The 17,803-nt window shown below is 36.6% G+C and overlaps 1 protein-coding gene across 1 annotated transcript in view; it reads left to right on the forward strand.

Moving 5' to 3' along the window:
• Positions 1 to 17,803, forward strand: part of ankfn1a (ankyrin repeat and fibronectin type III domain containing 1a) — a 103,681-nt gene that overhangs the window by 65,814 nt on the left and 20,064 nt on the right. Inside the window, exons 9-13 of the mRNA XM_030122187.1 lie at positions 5,679 to 5,889; positions 11,781 to 11,975; positions 14,175 to 14,288; positions 14,830 to 14,927; positions 16,438 to 16,528. Of these exons, the coding sequence (XP_029978047.1) occupies positions 5,679 to 5,889; positions 11,781 to 11,975; positions 14,175 to 14,288; positions 14,830 to 14,927; positions 16,438 to 16,528 (709 nt within the window). The remainder of the gene's footprint in view (positions 1 to 5,678; positions 5,890 to 11,780; positions 11,976 to 14,174; positions 14,289 to 14,829; positions 14,928 to 16,437; positions 16,529 to 17,803) is intronic.

Below are 17,803 nucleotides of genomic sequence, written 5' to 3' on the forward strand. Positions count from 1 at the left end.
CAACAAAATTAAAACATTGTACAAGATGCAACAAGACAAAAATGTCATAAAAGACAAAAACAATGTAAAAGGGAATGAGATGAAAACGTAGTAAATAATGCAGTAGAATGAAAATATTTTTTAAAAAATTAAATGAAAAGAAATATATAAAAATGACAATGTAAAGAAAATGTAACAAAATTATAAAAGATTAGAACGGTGTAAAAGATGGAATAAAACCAAAATGTCAAAAACATAAGATCAACATAACGCAAAATATGAAAATGATGTAAATGATGCAACATGACGGAAAAGGTGAAAATGTAAAAAAATAAAAACAACAAAATGAAAAGTCGTAAAATATAGAAGAAAAATGCCGTCATGTCTGAGCCTCTGGTCGTCATTTGGTTGATGTTTTCCAGTCGTTCTCAGACAGGAGGTGTTTTCGTCCCACCTCTGGGTTCAAACCTCTGATTTTCAGCTGCACTTGGAACATGAACAGGTCATCGAGCTGCTGTTTTATGTCTCGGACAAAAGGGTCGATGATGATCCGGTTTGTTGCCTCATAATTCCGTTAACGGCCTCTTTTCCCTCCGTGGTTTTCATCTCCGTCCGACGGTCCGGGCTCAATCACAAAAGCACAAAAAACACGGGGCTTTTGTCCAGAGTCTCATAAAAATCAGTTTATTCAGGATCTAAACATCTGTCATGTCATCGGCTGATGGTTCCGTCATGTGGACAAAAGTATGTGGACACGTTAAATCCAGGTGTTTCTTTTCTAACAGGGGTCTGGGATCCAAAACAATAACGACTAATGTTAGAATATAGTTTTATATTATGGCATAAATATCAGTGCATTGGTTAGTTTGGGTTAAATTATTATCTTTGCTTCTAAAATGACTCAGAGATGGTATGGACTGAAATTCTCTCAACATTTATTTTGGCTTTTTTTTCCCATGACTATGATTTTAAAATATTAGCAATCTTGGTGTTTGTAAACTGTATGGACATAAATATTGGGACACATCATGTCTCCAGCTGTCAGATGTCCTGTTCATGAGGATCTGACAGAAAAACAGCAATATTTCCTTCAAGTTTAATGGGAGAAATTGAAGAAAAAAATCATAAAACAGGCAACAAAGTGAAGAAAAACAGAAAAAGTATTGGATAAAATGAACAAAATGAATTAAAAAAGGACGGACAATAATACGCAACAAGAACAAAATAAGAAACAAACTGAAGGAAACTGCAGAAAAAATACTAAACCAACGTACTTTAATAAATGACAGTGGATGGACACACATGGTTTATTGATTATATTTATTAAAGAGTAAATAAAATGAGAAATTAATACAAAACTGACAAAATAATAAATAACCTGAAAAAATAAGCAAAAAAAAAAGATTTAAATATTAATGTTTTTGTCTGAAATCCTCATGAACAGGACATCTGACAGCTGGAGACATGATGTGTCCCAATATTTATGTCCATACAGTTTACAAACACTAATATTTCCTTAAAGTTTAATGGGAGAAATTGAAGAAAAAAAAAAACAGGTTAAAAAAAAAAGAACAAAAACAGCTGAAGTATTCAATAAAATGAACAAAAGTAATGAAAAAATTACAAAAAAATAATATTTTATTGTTATATATTTCCTTATAGTTTGATGGTAGGTTTTTCTTCCTCAGTCAGATGTGATGACAGTAGACGGTTAGATGTGGTAGAAAATTATTATTTACTGTCAGAGCAGGAAAAATATTATAGAAATTTAGAGGTAGAACCTTGAAAATCAGTCATGTATAAAAAAAAAAACCCAAACTAAACTAAATCAATGTCGAGAGAAATGAAATCAAAACCATCTCAATTTAAACCAATGATAATCTATCCCATAATATAAAACTCTATTCTGACATTAGTCCTTATTGTTTTGGATCCCAGACCCCTGTTAGAAAACAAACACCTGAATCCAACGTGTCCACATACTTTTGTCCATATATTTTACACATTAAAGACAGTTTTATGGTCGTTTCTCCATCGTTTGGTTCCGTTTCTTCGATCTGAGGAACATTTGTTTGGTCACATTTGTCCGTTCTGTCAGTTTTGTCATGTGTCGCTCGTCACAGGACATATTGTGTGTTACCACCGAGGTTTCAGTTCCAGTCTGACATTTACCGACCGACCACGACAGCAGACATGAAAGAGGAGGAGGAGGATGGAGGACTGATGACTGGACCAGGACTGATGACTGGACCAGGACTGATGACTGGACCAGGACTGATGACTGGACCTGACTGATGACTGGACCAGGACTGATGACTGGACCAGGACTCAGAAACCACACACAAAACCCACAACCAGAACCAAACAGGTTCAGTGAACACAACACGAGTCACATTCAGTCGACTTTTACATGTTTATCGTTGGTTTTATTTCAATTTTCCGTCTTTTACAAAATATTTTTTAATTTATTGTTTTTTCTTTTACATTTTTTAATATTTTTTTCATCTTACACATCATTTTTGTTTTGTTACATTTTTAACATTTTTTTCTCTTCTGTCAGTCTGTCCCAGGGCAGCTGTGGCTGCAAATGGAGTTTACCACCACCAGAGTGTGAATGTGAGAGCGAATGAATAATGGGTCAATAATGTAAAGCGCTTTGGGTGTCTAGAAAGGCGCTATATAAATCCAATCCATTATTACTATTATTATTATTATTATTATTATTATTATTATCTTGCATTTTTGACAGTTTTTGCATCATTTTTGTTTTGTTACATTTTTAGACATTATTTTCATCTTTTACAATATGTTCATCTTGTTTTTCATTGGTTATATTGTTTCCATTTTTTGTCTTTTACAGCATCTTTTCTGCATATTTTAAATAATTGTTTCTTTTATATATATATATATATATATATGTGTGTGTGTGTGTGTGTGTGTATATATATATATATATATATATATATTTTTATTTTTTTTTTTGTCAGTTTTTTTCACATCGTTTTCATCTTTTTGCATCTTCATCTCTTCTTTCACATCATTTTTGGTTTGTTGGATTTTTAACGTTTTTTCATCTTGTATTTTTGTTATAGTTTTTACATCATTTTTGTTTTGTATCTTTTCTGTTTTTTGTTAGTTTTATACATTTTTTCATCTTATTTTCATTATCTTCATCTTGTTTTTCGTTGGTTTTCATGTATTTCCATTTTTTAGTTTTTAAAAAAAATATTTTTACCATTTTTTCGTCTTGTGTCTTTTACACTCGTTTTCATTTTCCCATGTTTTATGTCATTTTTATCTCATTTTATCTTTAACATTATGTTCATCTTGTTTTTCATTATGTGGCTTTTAATTATTTTAGGTTTTTGAAGATCTTTCCATTTCCTCTATAAGCTTTTACTCTTCAGTGTAAGTCTTTTTAATTTTTTCACAACAAGACAAAGACGACATCAAAGACACAAGATAAAAACAACACAAAAGACAAAACAAGATGAAAACACAAAACAACTTAAACCACTGAGCACGACAAAAACATTACAAAAGACAATTAGTCCTGACTCTGACTCACATAATTAACAGAAATGACTAAAATACTTAGAATTCAGTGTTTGGAGAATGAACTTATTGCTGTTTAATGGCTTTAATGACAAAAACTAAAGATCATTTAATATTAAATCTACAGGATATTTGTGTTTTTAGCTGTTACAGTTTGACTCCAGCAGAGGGCAGCACATCCCATCCTCTGGTCAAACAGTGGATGTAACCGCTGTGTTTAATGTGTGGTCTACAGAGTGTGTTTTCCCGTTTATCTTTATCTGTACACGTCACAAAAATACAAGAAGGTTTCAAACTCGTTGAAACTCGTCCAAGACACAAAAAAACATTTATTCAATGTTTCATTTACCCTTAAATCACAAAAAACACATACAAAACTCTTACAGTAGGGTTAGTGAGTGGTTCTATATGCACGGTTGCTATGGAGATGCCATTCACTTAATACCTGGTTGCTATGGAGATTCCATTCGCTTCATGCATGGTTGCTATGGAGATTCGCACCACTTTAGGCAGAGTGGTTAAACTGATTTCCGTCACTTTATTCATGGTTGCCACGGAGATTCCTACCACTTTATGCATGGCTGCTATGGAAATTACCGCAACTTTATGCATGGTTGCTATGGAGATTACAGCAACTTTATGCATGGTTGCTATGGAGATTACCTCAACTTTATGCATGGTTGCTATGGAGATTACCTCAACTTTATGCACGGTTGCTATGGAGATTACCTCAACTTTATGCATGGTTGCTATGGAGATTCACATTGCTTCGTACAGACGTGTTAGACTGATTTCCATTACTTTATGCTTAGTTTCTATGGAGATTTCCACTGCTTTACGCACGGTCACTGTGGAGATTCCCGCCACTTTATACATGGTTGCTATGGAGATTCCAGCCACTTGTCAATGAAGAACAGATGGTGAAAAAACAAGAGTTACCTTCAGGGAAAAACTGAAACAGAAGCATCAGAAAAATGATCAGGTTCAATTCCGCATGTTCCTGAGTCCAGTCTGAACTGTAATCTGATTTAAATGTAGTCTGGTATAAATGTAATATGGTTTATAAATGTAATCTGATTTAAATAAAAAATGGTATAAATGTAATCTGATTTAAACATAATTGGGTATAAATGTAATCTGGTTTAAATGCAGTCTGATTTAAATATAATCGGGTATAAATGTCATCTGGTTTAAATGTAATCTGATTTAAATATAATCGTTATAAATGTAATCTGATTTAAATATAATTGGGTATAAATGTCATCTGGTTTAAATGTAATCTGATTTAAATATAATCGTTATAAATGTAATCTGATTTAAATATAATTGGGTATAAATGTAATCTGGTTTAAATGTAATCTGATTTAAATATAATCGTTATAAATGTAATCTGATTTAAATATAATTGGGTATAAATGTCATCTGGTTTAAATGTAATCTGATTTAAATATAATCGTTATAAATGTAATCTGATTTAAATATAATTGGGTATAAATGTAATCTGGTTTAAATGCAAACTGATTTTAATATAATTGGGTATAAGTGTAATCTGATTTAAATTTAACATGGCATAAATGTAATCTGATTTAAATTTTAAATGGTATAAATGTAATCTGGTTTAAATGCAATCTGATTTAAATATAATTGGTATGAATGCAATCTGGTTTAAATGCAATCTGATTTAAATATAACTGGGTATAAATGTAGTCTGGATAAAATGTAATCTGATTTAAATATACTCTGGTAGAAATGTAATCTGGTTTAAATGTAATCCGATTCAAATATAATCTGATTTAAATATAATCTGATTTAAATACAGTCTTGTTAAATGTAACTCAGTATAAATGTAATCTGGTTTACATGTAATCCGGTGTAAATATAATCTGGTTTAAATGTCATCAGATTTAAATGTAATCTAGTTTAAATTTAATCTGATTTAAATACAGTCTGTTTTAAATGTAGTCCGGTATAAATGTAATCTGGTGTAAATATAATCTGTTTTAAATTTAATCTGATTTAAATGTAATCTGTTTTAAATTTAATCTAATTAAATGTAATCTTTATTAAATTTAATCTGATTTAAATGTGATCTGTTTTGAATGTAATCTGTTTTAAATGTAATCTGGTTTAAATGTTTCTTTCAGACGATGCAGAGCAGTGACTGTATCTTCGAGGCCGTGGAGCAGCAGGACCTGGACACGGTCCAGATCCTGTTGTACCAGTTCTCAGCTGAGGAGCTGGACCTGAACACGCCCAACAGCCAAGGCCTGACGCCGCTCGACATCGCCATCATGACCAACAACACGCCCATCGCCAAACTGCTGCTGAAGGCCGGAGGCAAAGAGAGTCCACACTGTGAGTAAGAAGGGCAGCGAAAACACACCCACATTTACCAGACAAGGGCTGAATGATCACTATTATTATTATTATTATTATCATTAATAATAATAATAATAATAATGATAAAGCACATTTTTTTCCTCAGATGAACTGAAAATGAGAAGGTTGACTTTAATAAGATTATATCAAAATGAGCAAAACCATCAACTAATGACCAAAACTGAAGAACAAAATAACAAATATTTACAAAATAAAGAACAAAAACAACTAATTAGCAAGATGATTGATGAAATGAATGAAAAATAAGGCAAAATAATTAATTTTTTCATTTTCCTTCATTCATTTATTTATTTTGAACAGAAGAAAAAAAGGAACTAATATCTGAGCAAATACATTAATAAAGGCGATCAAGACAAAATAGCAACTGCCATGTACACTAGTAATAACAAAATAAATTTAATATGTATTGTTCAAAAAGGGGTGGGGCGAAGAAAACTTACTAAATCCCACCTCCATCTCACATTTATACAACAGAACACATGACTTTTACTTCCTTAATGATATTGAATATAATGAATGTAATGAATAAAATGATCAGCATATTGAACAAAACTGAGCAAAACATTGAACAAAAAAAACAAAATATTTGACAAAAAGAACAACAGCCAATGAGTAAAATAATGAAATGAACAAAATGATGTAACTAATCAATAACAGAATCAATCAAATGGAAAAAACAAACACATTTATCAACAAAATAATCAAAATAATCAGTAAAAAATTATTTTTAAAAGCAATCGACAATATGACCAAAAGTAAAAAAAATAAATCAATAAAATGAAGAAAAGTTGATCTGAGTTCAGTCTGTTTGACTCTAAATGTGAAACGTTGTGTCCAAATGTGGGACATGAGGGGACCAGACTGTCCCCCATAAACCTGTTCAACCCTGTAGACCCTTAGACCCCCCCCCCCCCCCCCCCCCCCATAAACTGTCAGACTCCTGTACACCCCCCCCCCCCAGTCCCTGATCCTCGTCCTGGTGTCCAGTGTTGACTTTACCGTCTCCTTTAACGAGGTTTGTCGTTTAATGGTTTAACTTTTCCAATGATGCGTGTAACGTCTGTAATTACAGCCCAGTGATTTATGGAGTTGCGGGGGGGGGGGGGGGGGTCCAATCACAGAGTAAACAGTGTCCTCCAGAGACACAGCATCATTCCACCACAACCAAGGAAGTCCAGTCCACATGGAGCAGGACTAAACCCTCTGGAGCCTGGACCGGACTTTCCTGGACTGAACTCTGCAGGGATAGGATTTACCTGGACCCAGACCGGACTCACCTGGACCTGATTCACCCAGACTGGACTCTTATGGACCTAAACTGGACTCACCTGGGATAGGATTTACCATGTCCTGGACCTGACTTTCCTGGACTGGACTCATATGGGCCCGGACTGGAGTCACCAGGGATAGGATTTACCTGGACCCGGACCGAACTTTCCTGGACTGGACTCCCCTGGACTCTGATCCAGAATAAAAGAACTTTTAATAATATTCACTTTATTTTATTGAAACTTTCATAATTTTCCCACATTATTTTGTCCATTTGGTCATTTTATTTATGACTATTAATTAATATTTGATAGTATTTACAGATTTTTTTTTTTGATCATTTTGGTTTTTTGTTTAATGGTTGGTTAATTGGAACACAGAACAGAACCTGAACCTCCTCACACATGCACCTGGTTCTGATCCAGATAGAACAGACGCTGACGTACAGGGACGCTGGTGTTGCATCTGCTTTGCGTTGCTGTGCGGTGTGTTGTCGGTGTGTTGTCAGTGTTAATGCGTCTCCGTCTGTGTTGTTTTACGAGGCCCCTGGGGTCCGGGGGTCCGGGGGTCCGGGGGTCCGGGGGTCTTTCTCTATATTTAGCCTGGTGTCCAGACAATGAGCTCCAGTGTTGGGCTCCTGGTCTTCACGCGGCACTTCGTTAACTCTCTTCGTTTCCATGCCACACATTCACCAGTCTGATGCGGCGTTCATTAACCCCGCCCCCACACCAGAACGCTCTGAAATAACACTGATGGAGAGTTAACCCATAAAAGACCCTCAACTATTTTCATCACAACTGATTTATCAGCAGTTATTGTTATAATATTCTGCGTTTTACAGTTTCAGTGAAAATCTGTTGTTTTTTTCCTGTCTGTAATCTGCTGATCATGTAGATCACAGGTGTCAAATATGCGGCCCGCAGGCCAGTACCAGCCCACCAACGGTTCCACTGTGGTCCAAAGTGGAAAAACTACACTGAAGATGTAAACAGTCAAGGGTTAGTTCAGGTTCCACATACAGAGCAATGTCAACTACAGTAAAGTAACAACAGAATAAAATATAAATAATGACTGCTCTTAGGTTAACGTGGAATAAATATGACATTATGCCTGTAAATAATAACAACAACAAATGTTTGTTCTTTGTTTTAGTGCAAAAAATTACATTTAATTATGAAAATATTTAACTATAACTATCCTTTAACAATAACATAAGTACTGTTTATTTCAACTTAGTAAAGTACTGTTTATTTTAACTAAGTGAAGTACAGTTTATTTTCACATTCAGACAGTAAAGTACCATTTATTTTAACTTAGTAAAGTATTGTTTATTTTCATGTTCAGACAGTAAAGTACAGTTTATTTAAACATAGTAAAGTACTGTTTATTTTTACGTTAAGACAGTAAAGTACCGTTTTTGGACGCCTCCTCCATGTTTGAGCTCGTTGTTCAGGTGTGACTGTTTAAAGGTCTGAAATCGTCTGGTCATATTCTGACTAAACTGACGACGACACTTTAACGTGTCCACAGTCTGAAGCCACAGTCAAACAGAATACCTCTGCATGGGGATGAATCCGTCCACGGCCCAGAATGCATCAGTGCGACCTGTAGACTTAGTGAAGGTGTAGATATGGACACACACACACACACACACGGCGGCTGATGAATGAGGCGTGTGTTTGTGGGCTGTTTGTTTGTTTAATCTGCTGTTCATGCTCCATGAGACAGAGTTTACACTGGAAACAGAGCAGGGTTCAGACTGTAAAACTGCACGGGATTATGGGTAAACGGACCAGAACAGCAGACCAAGGCAGTGGAGTGACGGATGGACGGACGGATGGACAGAAGAAGGGCTACAGTCAAAGCTGTTGAACCCTTTAAGGACCACCGTTAGAACAGGCCCACATTTATTTATGGTGTTTGTTTTTACCCAATTCTGTTGCACCTTTTTTCAGGCAAAACTTAACTTTCAATATCCGCACTGGAAAAAATCTAAATCTGACCAAGTGTATTTTTCTCATTTATAGTCCAAATATCTCATCACACTTAAAATCAGACAGAATCACCTAAAGAGGAACTTTTCAGTGAGATACAGGGTGACCCAAAAAAAACGGGAACTTTTGAAGTGCGTATTGGCAGACATGAGCAAGTGGCAGCACTGCGAGACAGTGACCTTGAGCAAGTAAACACACCCCCATTTCAGTAACCATTGGCGGCTGTGCGAGCATTGTTCGGTAAGTGTGTGATCTCAAGATTCGGTAACGTTCCCTGGCCCCCTAGATCGCCAGATTTGTCCGTTTGTGATTTTTTTCGTGTGGGGCTATCTCAAGAGTAAAGTGTACACGACTCGACCAAGAACTCTGGATGAGTTCAAACAGAGAATTCAGGATGAAATTCACAGTATCCCAGCTGAGATGTTGCAGCGGTCAATGAAGAATCTCAACAGCAGATTTCAAGAATGCATTCGTACAGGAGGACGCCATCTACAGGAAGTAATTTTTAAAAAATGAAAATTCCATCATTGTTTCTTAAATGGCATGGTTTAAGGTTTCAATTACTATGAATAAAATGTTTTTCTTCCATCACTCTTGGTTTTATTGGATTGTTAAAAAGTTCCCGTTTTTTTGTGTCACCCTGTATAAGAACTAATTTATAGACAATAGATCTGGAAAATATGATTTCTAGAAATCTTACCGAGATAATTTTCACTTGTTCCATTGGCAGATTTTTTGCTTCATTCAAGCAAAAATATCTCGTATTATTTTTTTTAAACTTGTTTTTAGAGTGGCATTTTTCCAGTGTGTCCACTATTATTTGTAATAAATGATTAAAATAGTGTGTTATATTACCAGTGTCGATCTGCTGGTGAATTTACCTGCTCATACCAAATAAAGATACAAAAAAAAAAAAATAGTGTGTTATAGTTAAAATAAAAAAATAATTATTTTTTTTTAAATCATATTTCTGATGAAAAACACCTGGAAAAGTTCAGAACGAAACTTTATGAGATTATAGAAAATAAACTTTCAACTATTTTCCATGTGCTCAAACATTTTAGTTTGTCTAGATCATTCTGTTTCTATGTCCTTCTTTTTATTTTTAGTTATTTTTGGTCATTTTTAGCCTGTGTCATCAATCAACTATCAATGAACTATACAAACTGAAAAAATACTGATAAAAACAGTGAAAAAGGCTGAAAAAAAAACAACCTGTAAAACTCAACAAAAACATGTCAAAACACACTAGTAGGACACTCCAAAACAGCACTGTCACTATCATATACAATTATTTACAGAATTTAACACTAAAATCTCGCTAAAACACTGATAAAAGTAATTTAAAAAATCTTCCATGTCTCTCTCACCGACTGCACTCTGCTGCTCTATCTGCCGCCCACTTCCACCCCTTCCCCTCAGCCAATGCACACCTCTACCCTAATGTGTTCTATATATATATATATATATATATATATATATATATATATATATATATATATTAAAAAGATACTGGTAGAAAGACTGAATTTCCTTCATTTCCCAGAAGTCCACAGTCTGAACTGTATCAGTGCATGAATATTATTACTGTAGGACAACTGTGACCCAGTCCACCCTCTGCAGATGGTTAACACTGATAAGTTAAAAAAAAAAAAAAAACCTATATGGATGATTTTAATGCAAAAAGTAAATAAAATAGGTTTTAAAAACATTTAACTATGTATTTTTAAAATCTTTGAGAGTTTTATGTAGAACCATGGTGTTTTATACACAAAATCAATAATAATAATAATTATATAGTTCATTTTGTTGATTATTTTCCTGTATTATTTTGTCCACTGTTATTGATTATTGTTCATTTTTTGATCCTCTTATTGATTATTTTCAATATTTTTTAGTATTTTGTTGATGACTGTTAATCTTTTGTTCATTGTTATTCAGTTTGTTGATAATTTTTTTTCATCATTGATTATTTTATTCTTTTATTTATTGTTTTCTCCATTGTTCATTTTTTGGTCTTTTTTATTCTAAATACTTTATTTTTGTTGATTTTATTGATGATTAGTTCAGATTTGTTAATATTCTGGATTATTTGATTCATTTTTATTCATGTTATTGATCGTTTTCTTTGCATTTGTGAGTTTTTGATTCATCTGTTTATTTTTGTTCATTTTATCCTTATTTTGTGACTGTGTGAGTATTTAATCTGGTCCAGATTCAGTCCTGGTCTTGGGTCGGTCCGTGTGTTCCCTCTTTCAGTCACGTTCCGCAGTTCAGCCTTGGTTCATTCCTTCAGGTTCTCACATGGCCGTGGTTGTCGTGTCTGTTTGTGTGTCTTTGTGTGTGTTTGTGTGCTTTGTGTTGCGTTAACCTTCACACCCTCCTCCGCAAATTCAGCGTTCACAGCGTCCATCCTCAGACCAGCAGAGTCCACGTTCACAGGTGGAAACGTGGACCTCTGTTCCAGACGGACCCTCGTATTCAGTGGAACGGTCACGTTGGTTTGGGTTTTTGTGTCTTAAACTTTAGAGCCGACCACGTTGACTCTGAAAATGTGCTGTTTTGTGTCTTTGTTGCGTCCAGTCGTCAGCGTGGAGAGTCGCGAGGCCCACCTGAGCTCCCTGGTCCAGGAGGCGGAGCGTCGGGCGGCCGACCTGGCGGCGCAGGCCCAGAGGGACGGCCTTTCCCTGGAGGCGTGTCACAAAGACAAACAGCTGAGGGCCTGGGAGTGGAGGAGCAAACTGTACAAACGCATGAGGACCGGCTTCCAGCACGCACGTGAGTCCACAGAGGACCAGGACCAGGTCCAGGTCTGAGGCACGGGAGTCCACAGCAGACCAGGACCAGGTCACACCAGGTCCAGGTCTGAGGCACATGAGTCCACATCAGACCAGGTTCAGGTCTGAGGCACGTGAGTCCACATCGAACCAGGTCCTGGTCTGGTCAGAGGCCTGTGAGTCCACATTGGACCAGGTCTGCACACCCTGGTCTGGTACACTATCTGGGGCATAACCTTGTGTTTTCAGGTCTTGTTGCCATGGGGATTTAGACGTAAACCACTTTTTTAAAACTGAAATCATGAAACCGGGTCTGACAGTTCTGATCCAGGTCTAATGGTTCTGATCTGGGTCTGACGGCTCTGATCTGGACCTGACAGTTCTGATCCAGGTCTAATGGTTCTGATCTGGGTCTGACGGCTCTGATCCGGACCTGACAGTTCTGATCCAGGTCTAATGGTTCTGATCTGGGTCTGACGGCTCTGATCCGGACCTGACAGTTCTGATCCAGGTCTAATGGTTCTGATCTGGGTCTGACGGCTCTGATCCGGACCTGACAGTTCTGATCCAGGTCTGACGGTTCTGATCTGGGTCTGACGGCTCTGATCCGGACCTGACAGTTCTGATCCAGGTCTGACGGTTCTGATCTGGGTCTGACGGCTCTGATCCGGACCTGAAAGTTCTGATCCAGGTCTAATGGTTCTGATCTGGGTCTGACGGCTCTGATCCGGACCTGACCGTTCTGATCCAGGTCTAATGGTTCTGATCTGGGTCTGACGGCTCTGATCCGGACCTGACAGTTCTGATCCAGGTCTGACGGTTCTGATCTGGGTCTGACGGCTCTGATCCGGACCTGACAGTTCTGATCCAGGTCTGACGGTTCTGATCTGGGTCTGACGGCTCTGATCCGGACCTGACAGTTCTGATCCAGGTCTGACGGTTCTGATCTGGGTCTGACGGCTCTGATCCGGACCTGACAGTTCTGATCCAGGTCTGACAGTTCTCTTTGACTCTGTCGTGGACTGAAGGCCGAGGGTTTTCAAGTGTGGGTGTGTTATTGTTTTCTTCGCTGGACTCAGCTGTAAATGTAATTAACGGAGTTTAATGGTTAAATGTCAGCGTTTCTTCTACACGGGTTAGTTTAATTCTGAGGCTCATGAAGGTTTACAGTTATTATGGGATGTTTTTGTCTTTGCTAAGTTGCTGTTTGTTGCTCCATGGTTCAGACTAAACTGTGACAGTTCTGACCTCGTTTGTTGGATTCAAACAGATCTGTAGTTCAGATACTGACGACACAAACCAACAGAAAACAGGATTAGTGGTTTTACTGTGGCTGTTTTAGTCTAAAAACAGAGCTAAGCTAACAGAGCTATACTGTAACCTGTCAGCTGACGTGAAGATTATCAGTCACAGTTAGGGATGTAACGATTACCAGTATAGCGATAAACGGCGGTAAAATTGCAGACGGTCAATATTACCATTTAAATTCTAATTCTCATGATAACTGTGTTTGATTACTGCACTTTTAAGGGAAAAATATGCCCATGTAAAGATCTACTTTTATGTCAAATATTTGAGTATAGTTTTAATTTATTACAATTTTAATTTTATATACCTAATATTTGGAACCGATATTCACTATTAAAGTCTTTGAAAAGGTTCGTTAAGCATCTGTGTTATTTATGCAATAAATTATATACATTTTTCAAATCGGATTTTATTTTTTTTTTTTTGTGTGTGTGTTTTCTGGCCTTTTATGTTTGTATAGTAGGTTAAAGTGAAAAAATAATAGACAGATGATATAAATGAAGTTGTGCTGAAAAAACAGATCCCAAACATGGGTATAGTAACCATTTGTTTATATAGTATATAACGGCAAAATCAAAAGGACTGAAAAACGGACAAAATAGGCTCAGACCACTAAGGGTTAATATTTGAATGTTTCTGACACAGAAGGTACGCTGTGCCTTTTATTTTATTTTATTTATTTATTTTTCAAAATACAGCTTTAAATTATTTCAGTGTGTGTATCAGTACTTTTTGAACATTTTGAGCACACTTTCAACGATACCACGATAATAATGATAACCATGATAAATTTGGTCACAATAACCATGATATGAGATGTTCATGTGGTTCCATCCCTAGTCACAGTGTTATTAGAGTTTTTATATATAGTTTTTTTTTGGCCCCTGCTCAGGTGCCCCGGAGGCCCCGTCTATGGTCCGTCTGAGCGTGAGCAGTAGCAGCTCTTTGACCGTCACCTTCCAGGAGCCCAGCTGCCTCAACTCCACCGTGGTGACCAAATACAAAGGTAAAAACCCCACCCCCGCTTAGTTAGAGTTCGTCACCGGTGGTTTTCATTCACTGATCATGTGCAGTTTGTGTTTCTGAAAAACAAACCAACAAAGGTCATGATTGTACGTTTGTTTTTTCATTTTCTCATGTTTTTTGTTTGAAATGTTAATACTATAGATTAGACTGAAATAAAAGTAAACACCGTCTGCACATCTGAGGTATTAATGATGGAAATATTTAGTTTTCTTGATCATCACGTGTCCATGAAAAATAAATGAAGCGTTAATGTCTTGTTATTTAATTAAATGTAGATGTTATTGTTTTTACACTGTAGACTCATTCCAGGTGAACGTTCTGTGTAGAACAAAGGTTCTGTACACAGTTCATCTGTACATGGACGTATAGCCTGTGTGTGTTTGTGTCCTCGTCTGGTGTTTCCAGATCGATCCGTTAACGAGGCCTGAGGCAGCTCTGAAGGTCGACGTCAATCAGCTCGTGGGCCGACGCATCGATCTGTGTTCTTAACGTGTTCTTAACGTGTTTTTACTGTGTTTCAGTGGAGTGGAGCTGTCTGAAGGATTTCTCTCTTCTGGTTGGAGAGCTGGTCTTGGACAATCTGACCACGTTGAAGTGCACCGTCAACGGCCTCACCACGGTAACCACACTGTTTACTGTCACCACGGTAACCACACTGTCTACTGTCGCCACGGTAACCACACTGTCTGTCACCACGGTAACCACACTGTCTACTGTCGCCACGGTAACCACACTGTCTGTCACCATGGTAACCACACTGTGTACTGTTGCCACGGTAACCACACTGTTTACTGTTGCCACCGTAACCACACTGTTTACTGCCACCATGGTAACCACACTGTCTACTGTTGCCATGGTAACCACACTGTTTACTGTCACCACGGTAACCACACTGTGTACTGCCACCATGGTAACCACACTGTCTACTGTCGCCACGGTAACCACACTGTCTCCTGTCACCACAGTAATCACACTGTTTACTGTCACCACGGTAACCACACTGTTTACTGTCGCCACAGTAATCACACTGTCTATTGTCGCCACGGTAACCACACTATTTACTGTCGCCACGGTAACCACACTGTCTACTGTTGCCACGGTAACCACACTGTTTTACTGTCGCCATGGTAACCACACTGTGTACTGCCGCCATGGTAACCACACTGTTTACTGTTTTACTGTTGCCATAGTAACCACGCTGTGAAGCCATGACCCGCCCTACTCTGCCTCTAATTGGCTAGTACTCGCTGCCTTCACTGATTAGATTGGTTAACTTTAGGCATGAGGACTGATGAGCCAATCAGAGGCAGAGTAGGGCGGGTTATGCCAAGGAGAATTTTGTTAACTCATGCCGACCACCTCTGGAACCTGATTGGACACGCCAGGTGCCAGTGCCAACCCAGTTGATTGACAGGTCACTGCACATCTCATTGAAAGATAAGCAATTATTGGGATTGCAAACAAGAAAGGCAGAATAAACGTATTTCAAGTGAGTGACACATACCGAGAGAACCTACTTTTATGGAATCCATAATTCTGAGGTCAGTTTTAAAGTGGTTTCAGAATGAGTCACTGAATGAGTCACAAACTACTGGTCACATGACTGCACATTTAGAGAAGAGATGGTGTCACCAACAGTTAAACTGTGTGAGAAGGGTAACATTATAAAAGGCTAACATTATGAAAGGCTAATGTTATGAAAGGCTAACGCTATGAAAGGTTAACGCTACGAAAGGCTAACGTTCTCCTCTGTTTGCCTCCTGTTGAATCCATTTCCATTCATACAGTATTCTTGTGTTTCCAGTAAAACCTACAACCTGCTCCTGATGGTCATGATTATTTTATAATAGTGAACAAATACTACTGATGGACTTTTGGGTAAAATAAATAAAGTAGTCTGACATGTCACTGTTTCTGAAACAGGGCGTTTTTCTGAACTACTTTAAAAAAAAAAAAAAGTAAAATTTGATAGTGTACCCACTTCTCCAGGGACCACTACACCACTGTCTGTTTGTAAATGTGACATATTATATTCCACACGTCTGAAGTGGAACAGGGTTGTGTGATTATTGTAACAGGGTTGTGTGTAACGGGTTGTTTTTGTGTTTGTTTTTGTGGGTTTTTTTCAGGGTCGTCTGTACTACGTGCGAGTGTCGGCCTATAACATGAAGGGCTGGGGTCCGACGGCCTCGTCTCTGCCTCCATGTGCAGCTCCTTCCAGTCAGTTTTGAACACTTACTCATGTTAACACCATACACTCATGTAATTAGCCACTGTTTGACCTTAGATCAATATCAAAAATAATCAAACAGAATCTCCTATTGTGTGAGTCTTTAACTCAGTGAAAAATAATCTTAAATGGTTTAAAAACCTTTAATTGCTTTGACTGTCGGACAGAGACAGCAATGAAATACTTTAGTTAAATGAATATCAATGAAAAAATACAAATTTAAAGGTATCGTCTAATGATTTAGCAATCAGTAATAAACGAACCAGTAGATCAGTCCTCATGTCAATATATGGTCTTTACATTTGATAAAAGAAAATATTTTACAAAAAGGAAATTATGAATTTTTACTTCACTGATTTTGGTTTGTCTTTATAAAATTTATATACAGAATATATTACAGACTTTGATGTTAAAGTTGCAAATTTACAACAGTCATGAAGCATCCAAAAAGTCATTCTTCTCGGCAATTAAAGTGGTACATTTATGAGAACAAAGTGAGAATATAATTGGAGATCAAAATCACAAATTTACAACAAACTCAGATTAAAGTCATATATAATGAAAAAAAATGCATTTATTCTCTGATATTTAATTTGCAAATTTACCAAAAAAAAAAAAAAGTGAACATTCTCTGCAATCAAAGCTGGATAATGGATGAGAAAAAAATAATACAAATACTTTAAGATTAATGTCAAAAGATGACCAAAAAACAAACCTAAATACTGTCTTAGTATTTATTTATTTATTTAAATTTTATTATTTATTTAAATCCAGGTTAAAGACCTACCTGTTCTCAGCTGCATTTGGATCAGCTTATTCTTTTAAGCTTAAAATTTTTATCTGTTTTATCTGTTTTTCTGATTTATCTATTTTTCTGATTTTGTTTTGTTTTTGTTTGTTTTTCTCATGCCTATACTTTTTATGGCTTCTGCTGTAATGCTTCTAATGTTTTATGTGAAGCACTTTGAATTGTCTTGTACATGAAATGTGCTATAGAAATAAACCTGCTCTGAGACCAAAGCAGCAAAATTAATCATAATTTCTGCTAAAATGTAATGATCATGCCAGTTTACATTTAAAAATTCTAAATATTTATCATTTGTTTATTTATTTTTGTAAGTGTTTTGTCTCATGAAGTGAAAACAGAAAAATGAGAATAAGGGTTAGTGACGATCAGAAACATGATGGGATCGTTCATACAAACAATAAATGTACCAATAAATACAACAGTCAAGAGTTTTACATGAGAAATCACAGAAACAGAA

The sequence above is a fragment of the Sphaeramia orbicularis genome, chromosome 19 (assembly GCF_902148855.1).
Source record: "Sphaeramia orbicularis chromosome 19, fSphaOr1.1, whole genome shotgun sequence".
In the NCBI taxonomy this organism is placed as follows: domain Eukaryota; kingdom Metazoa; phylum Chordata; class Actinopteri; order Kurtiformes; family Apogonidae; genus Sphaeramia; species Sphaeramia orbicularis.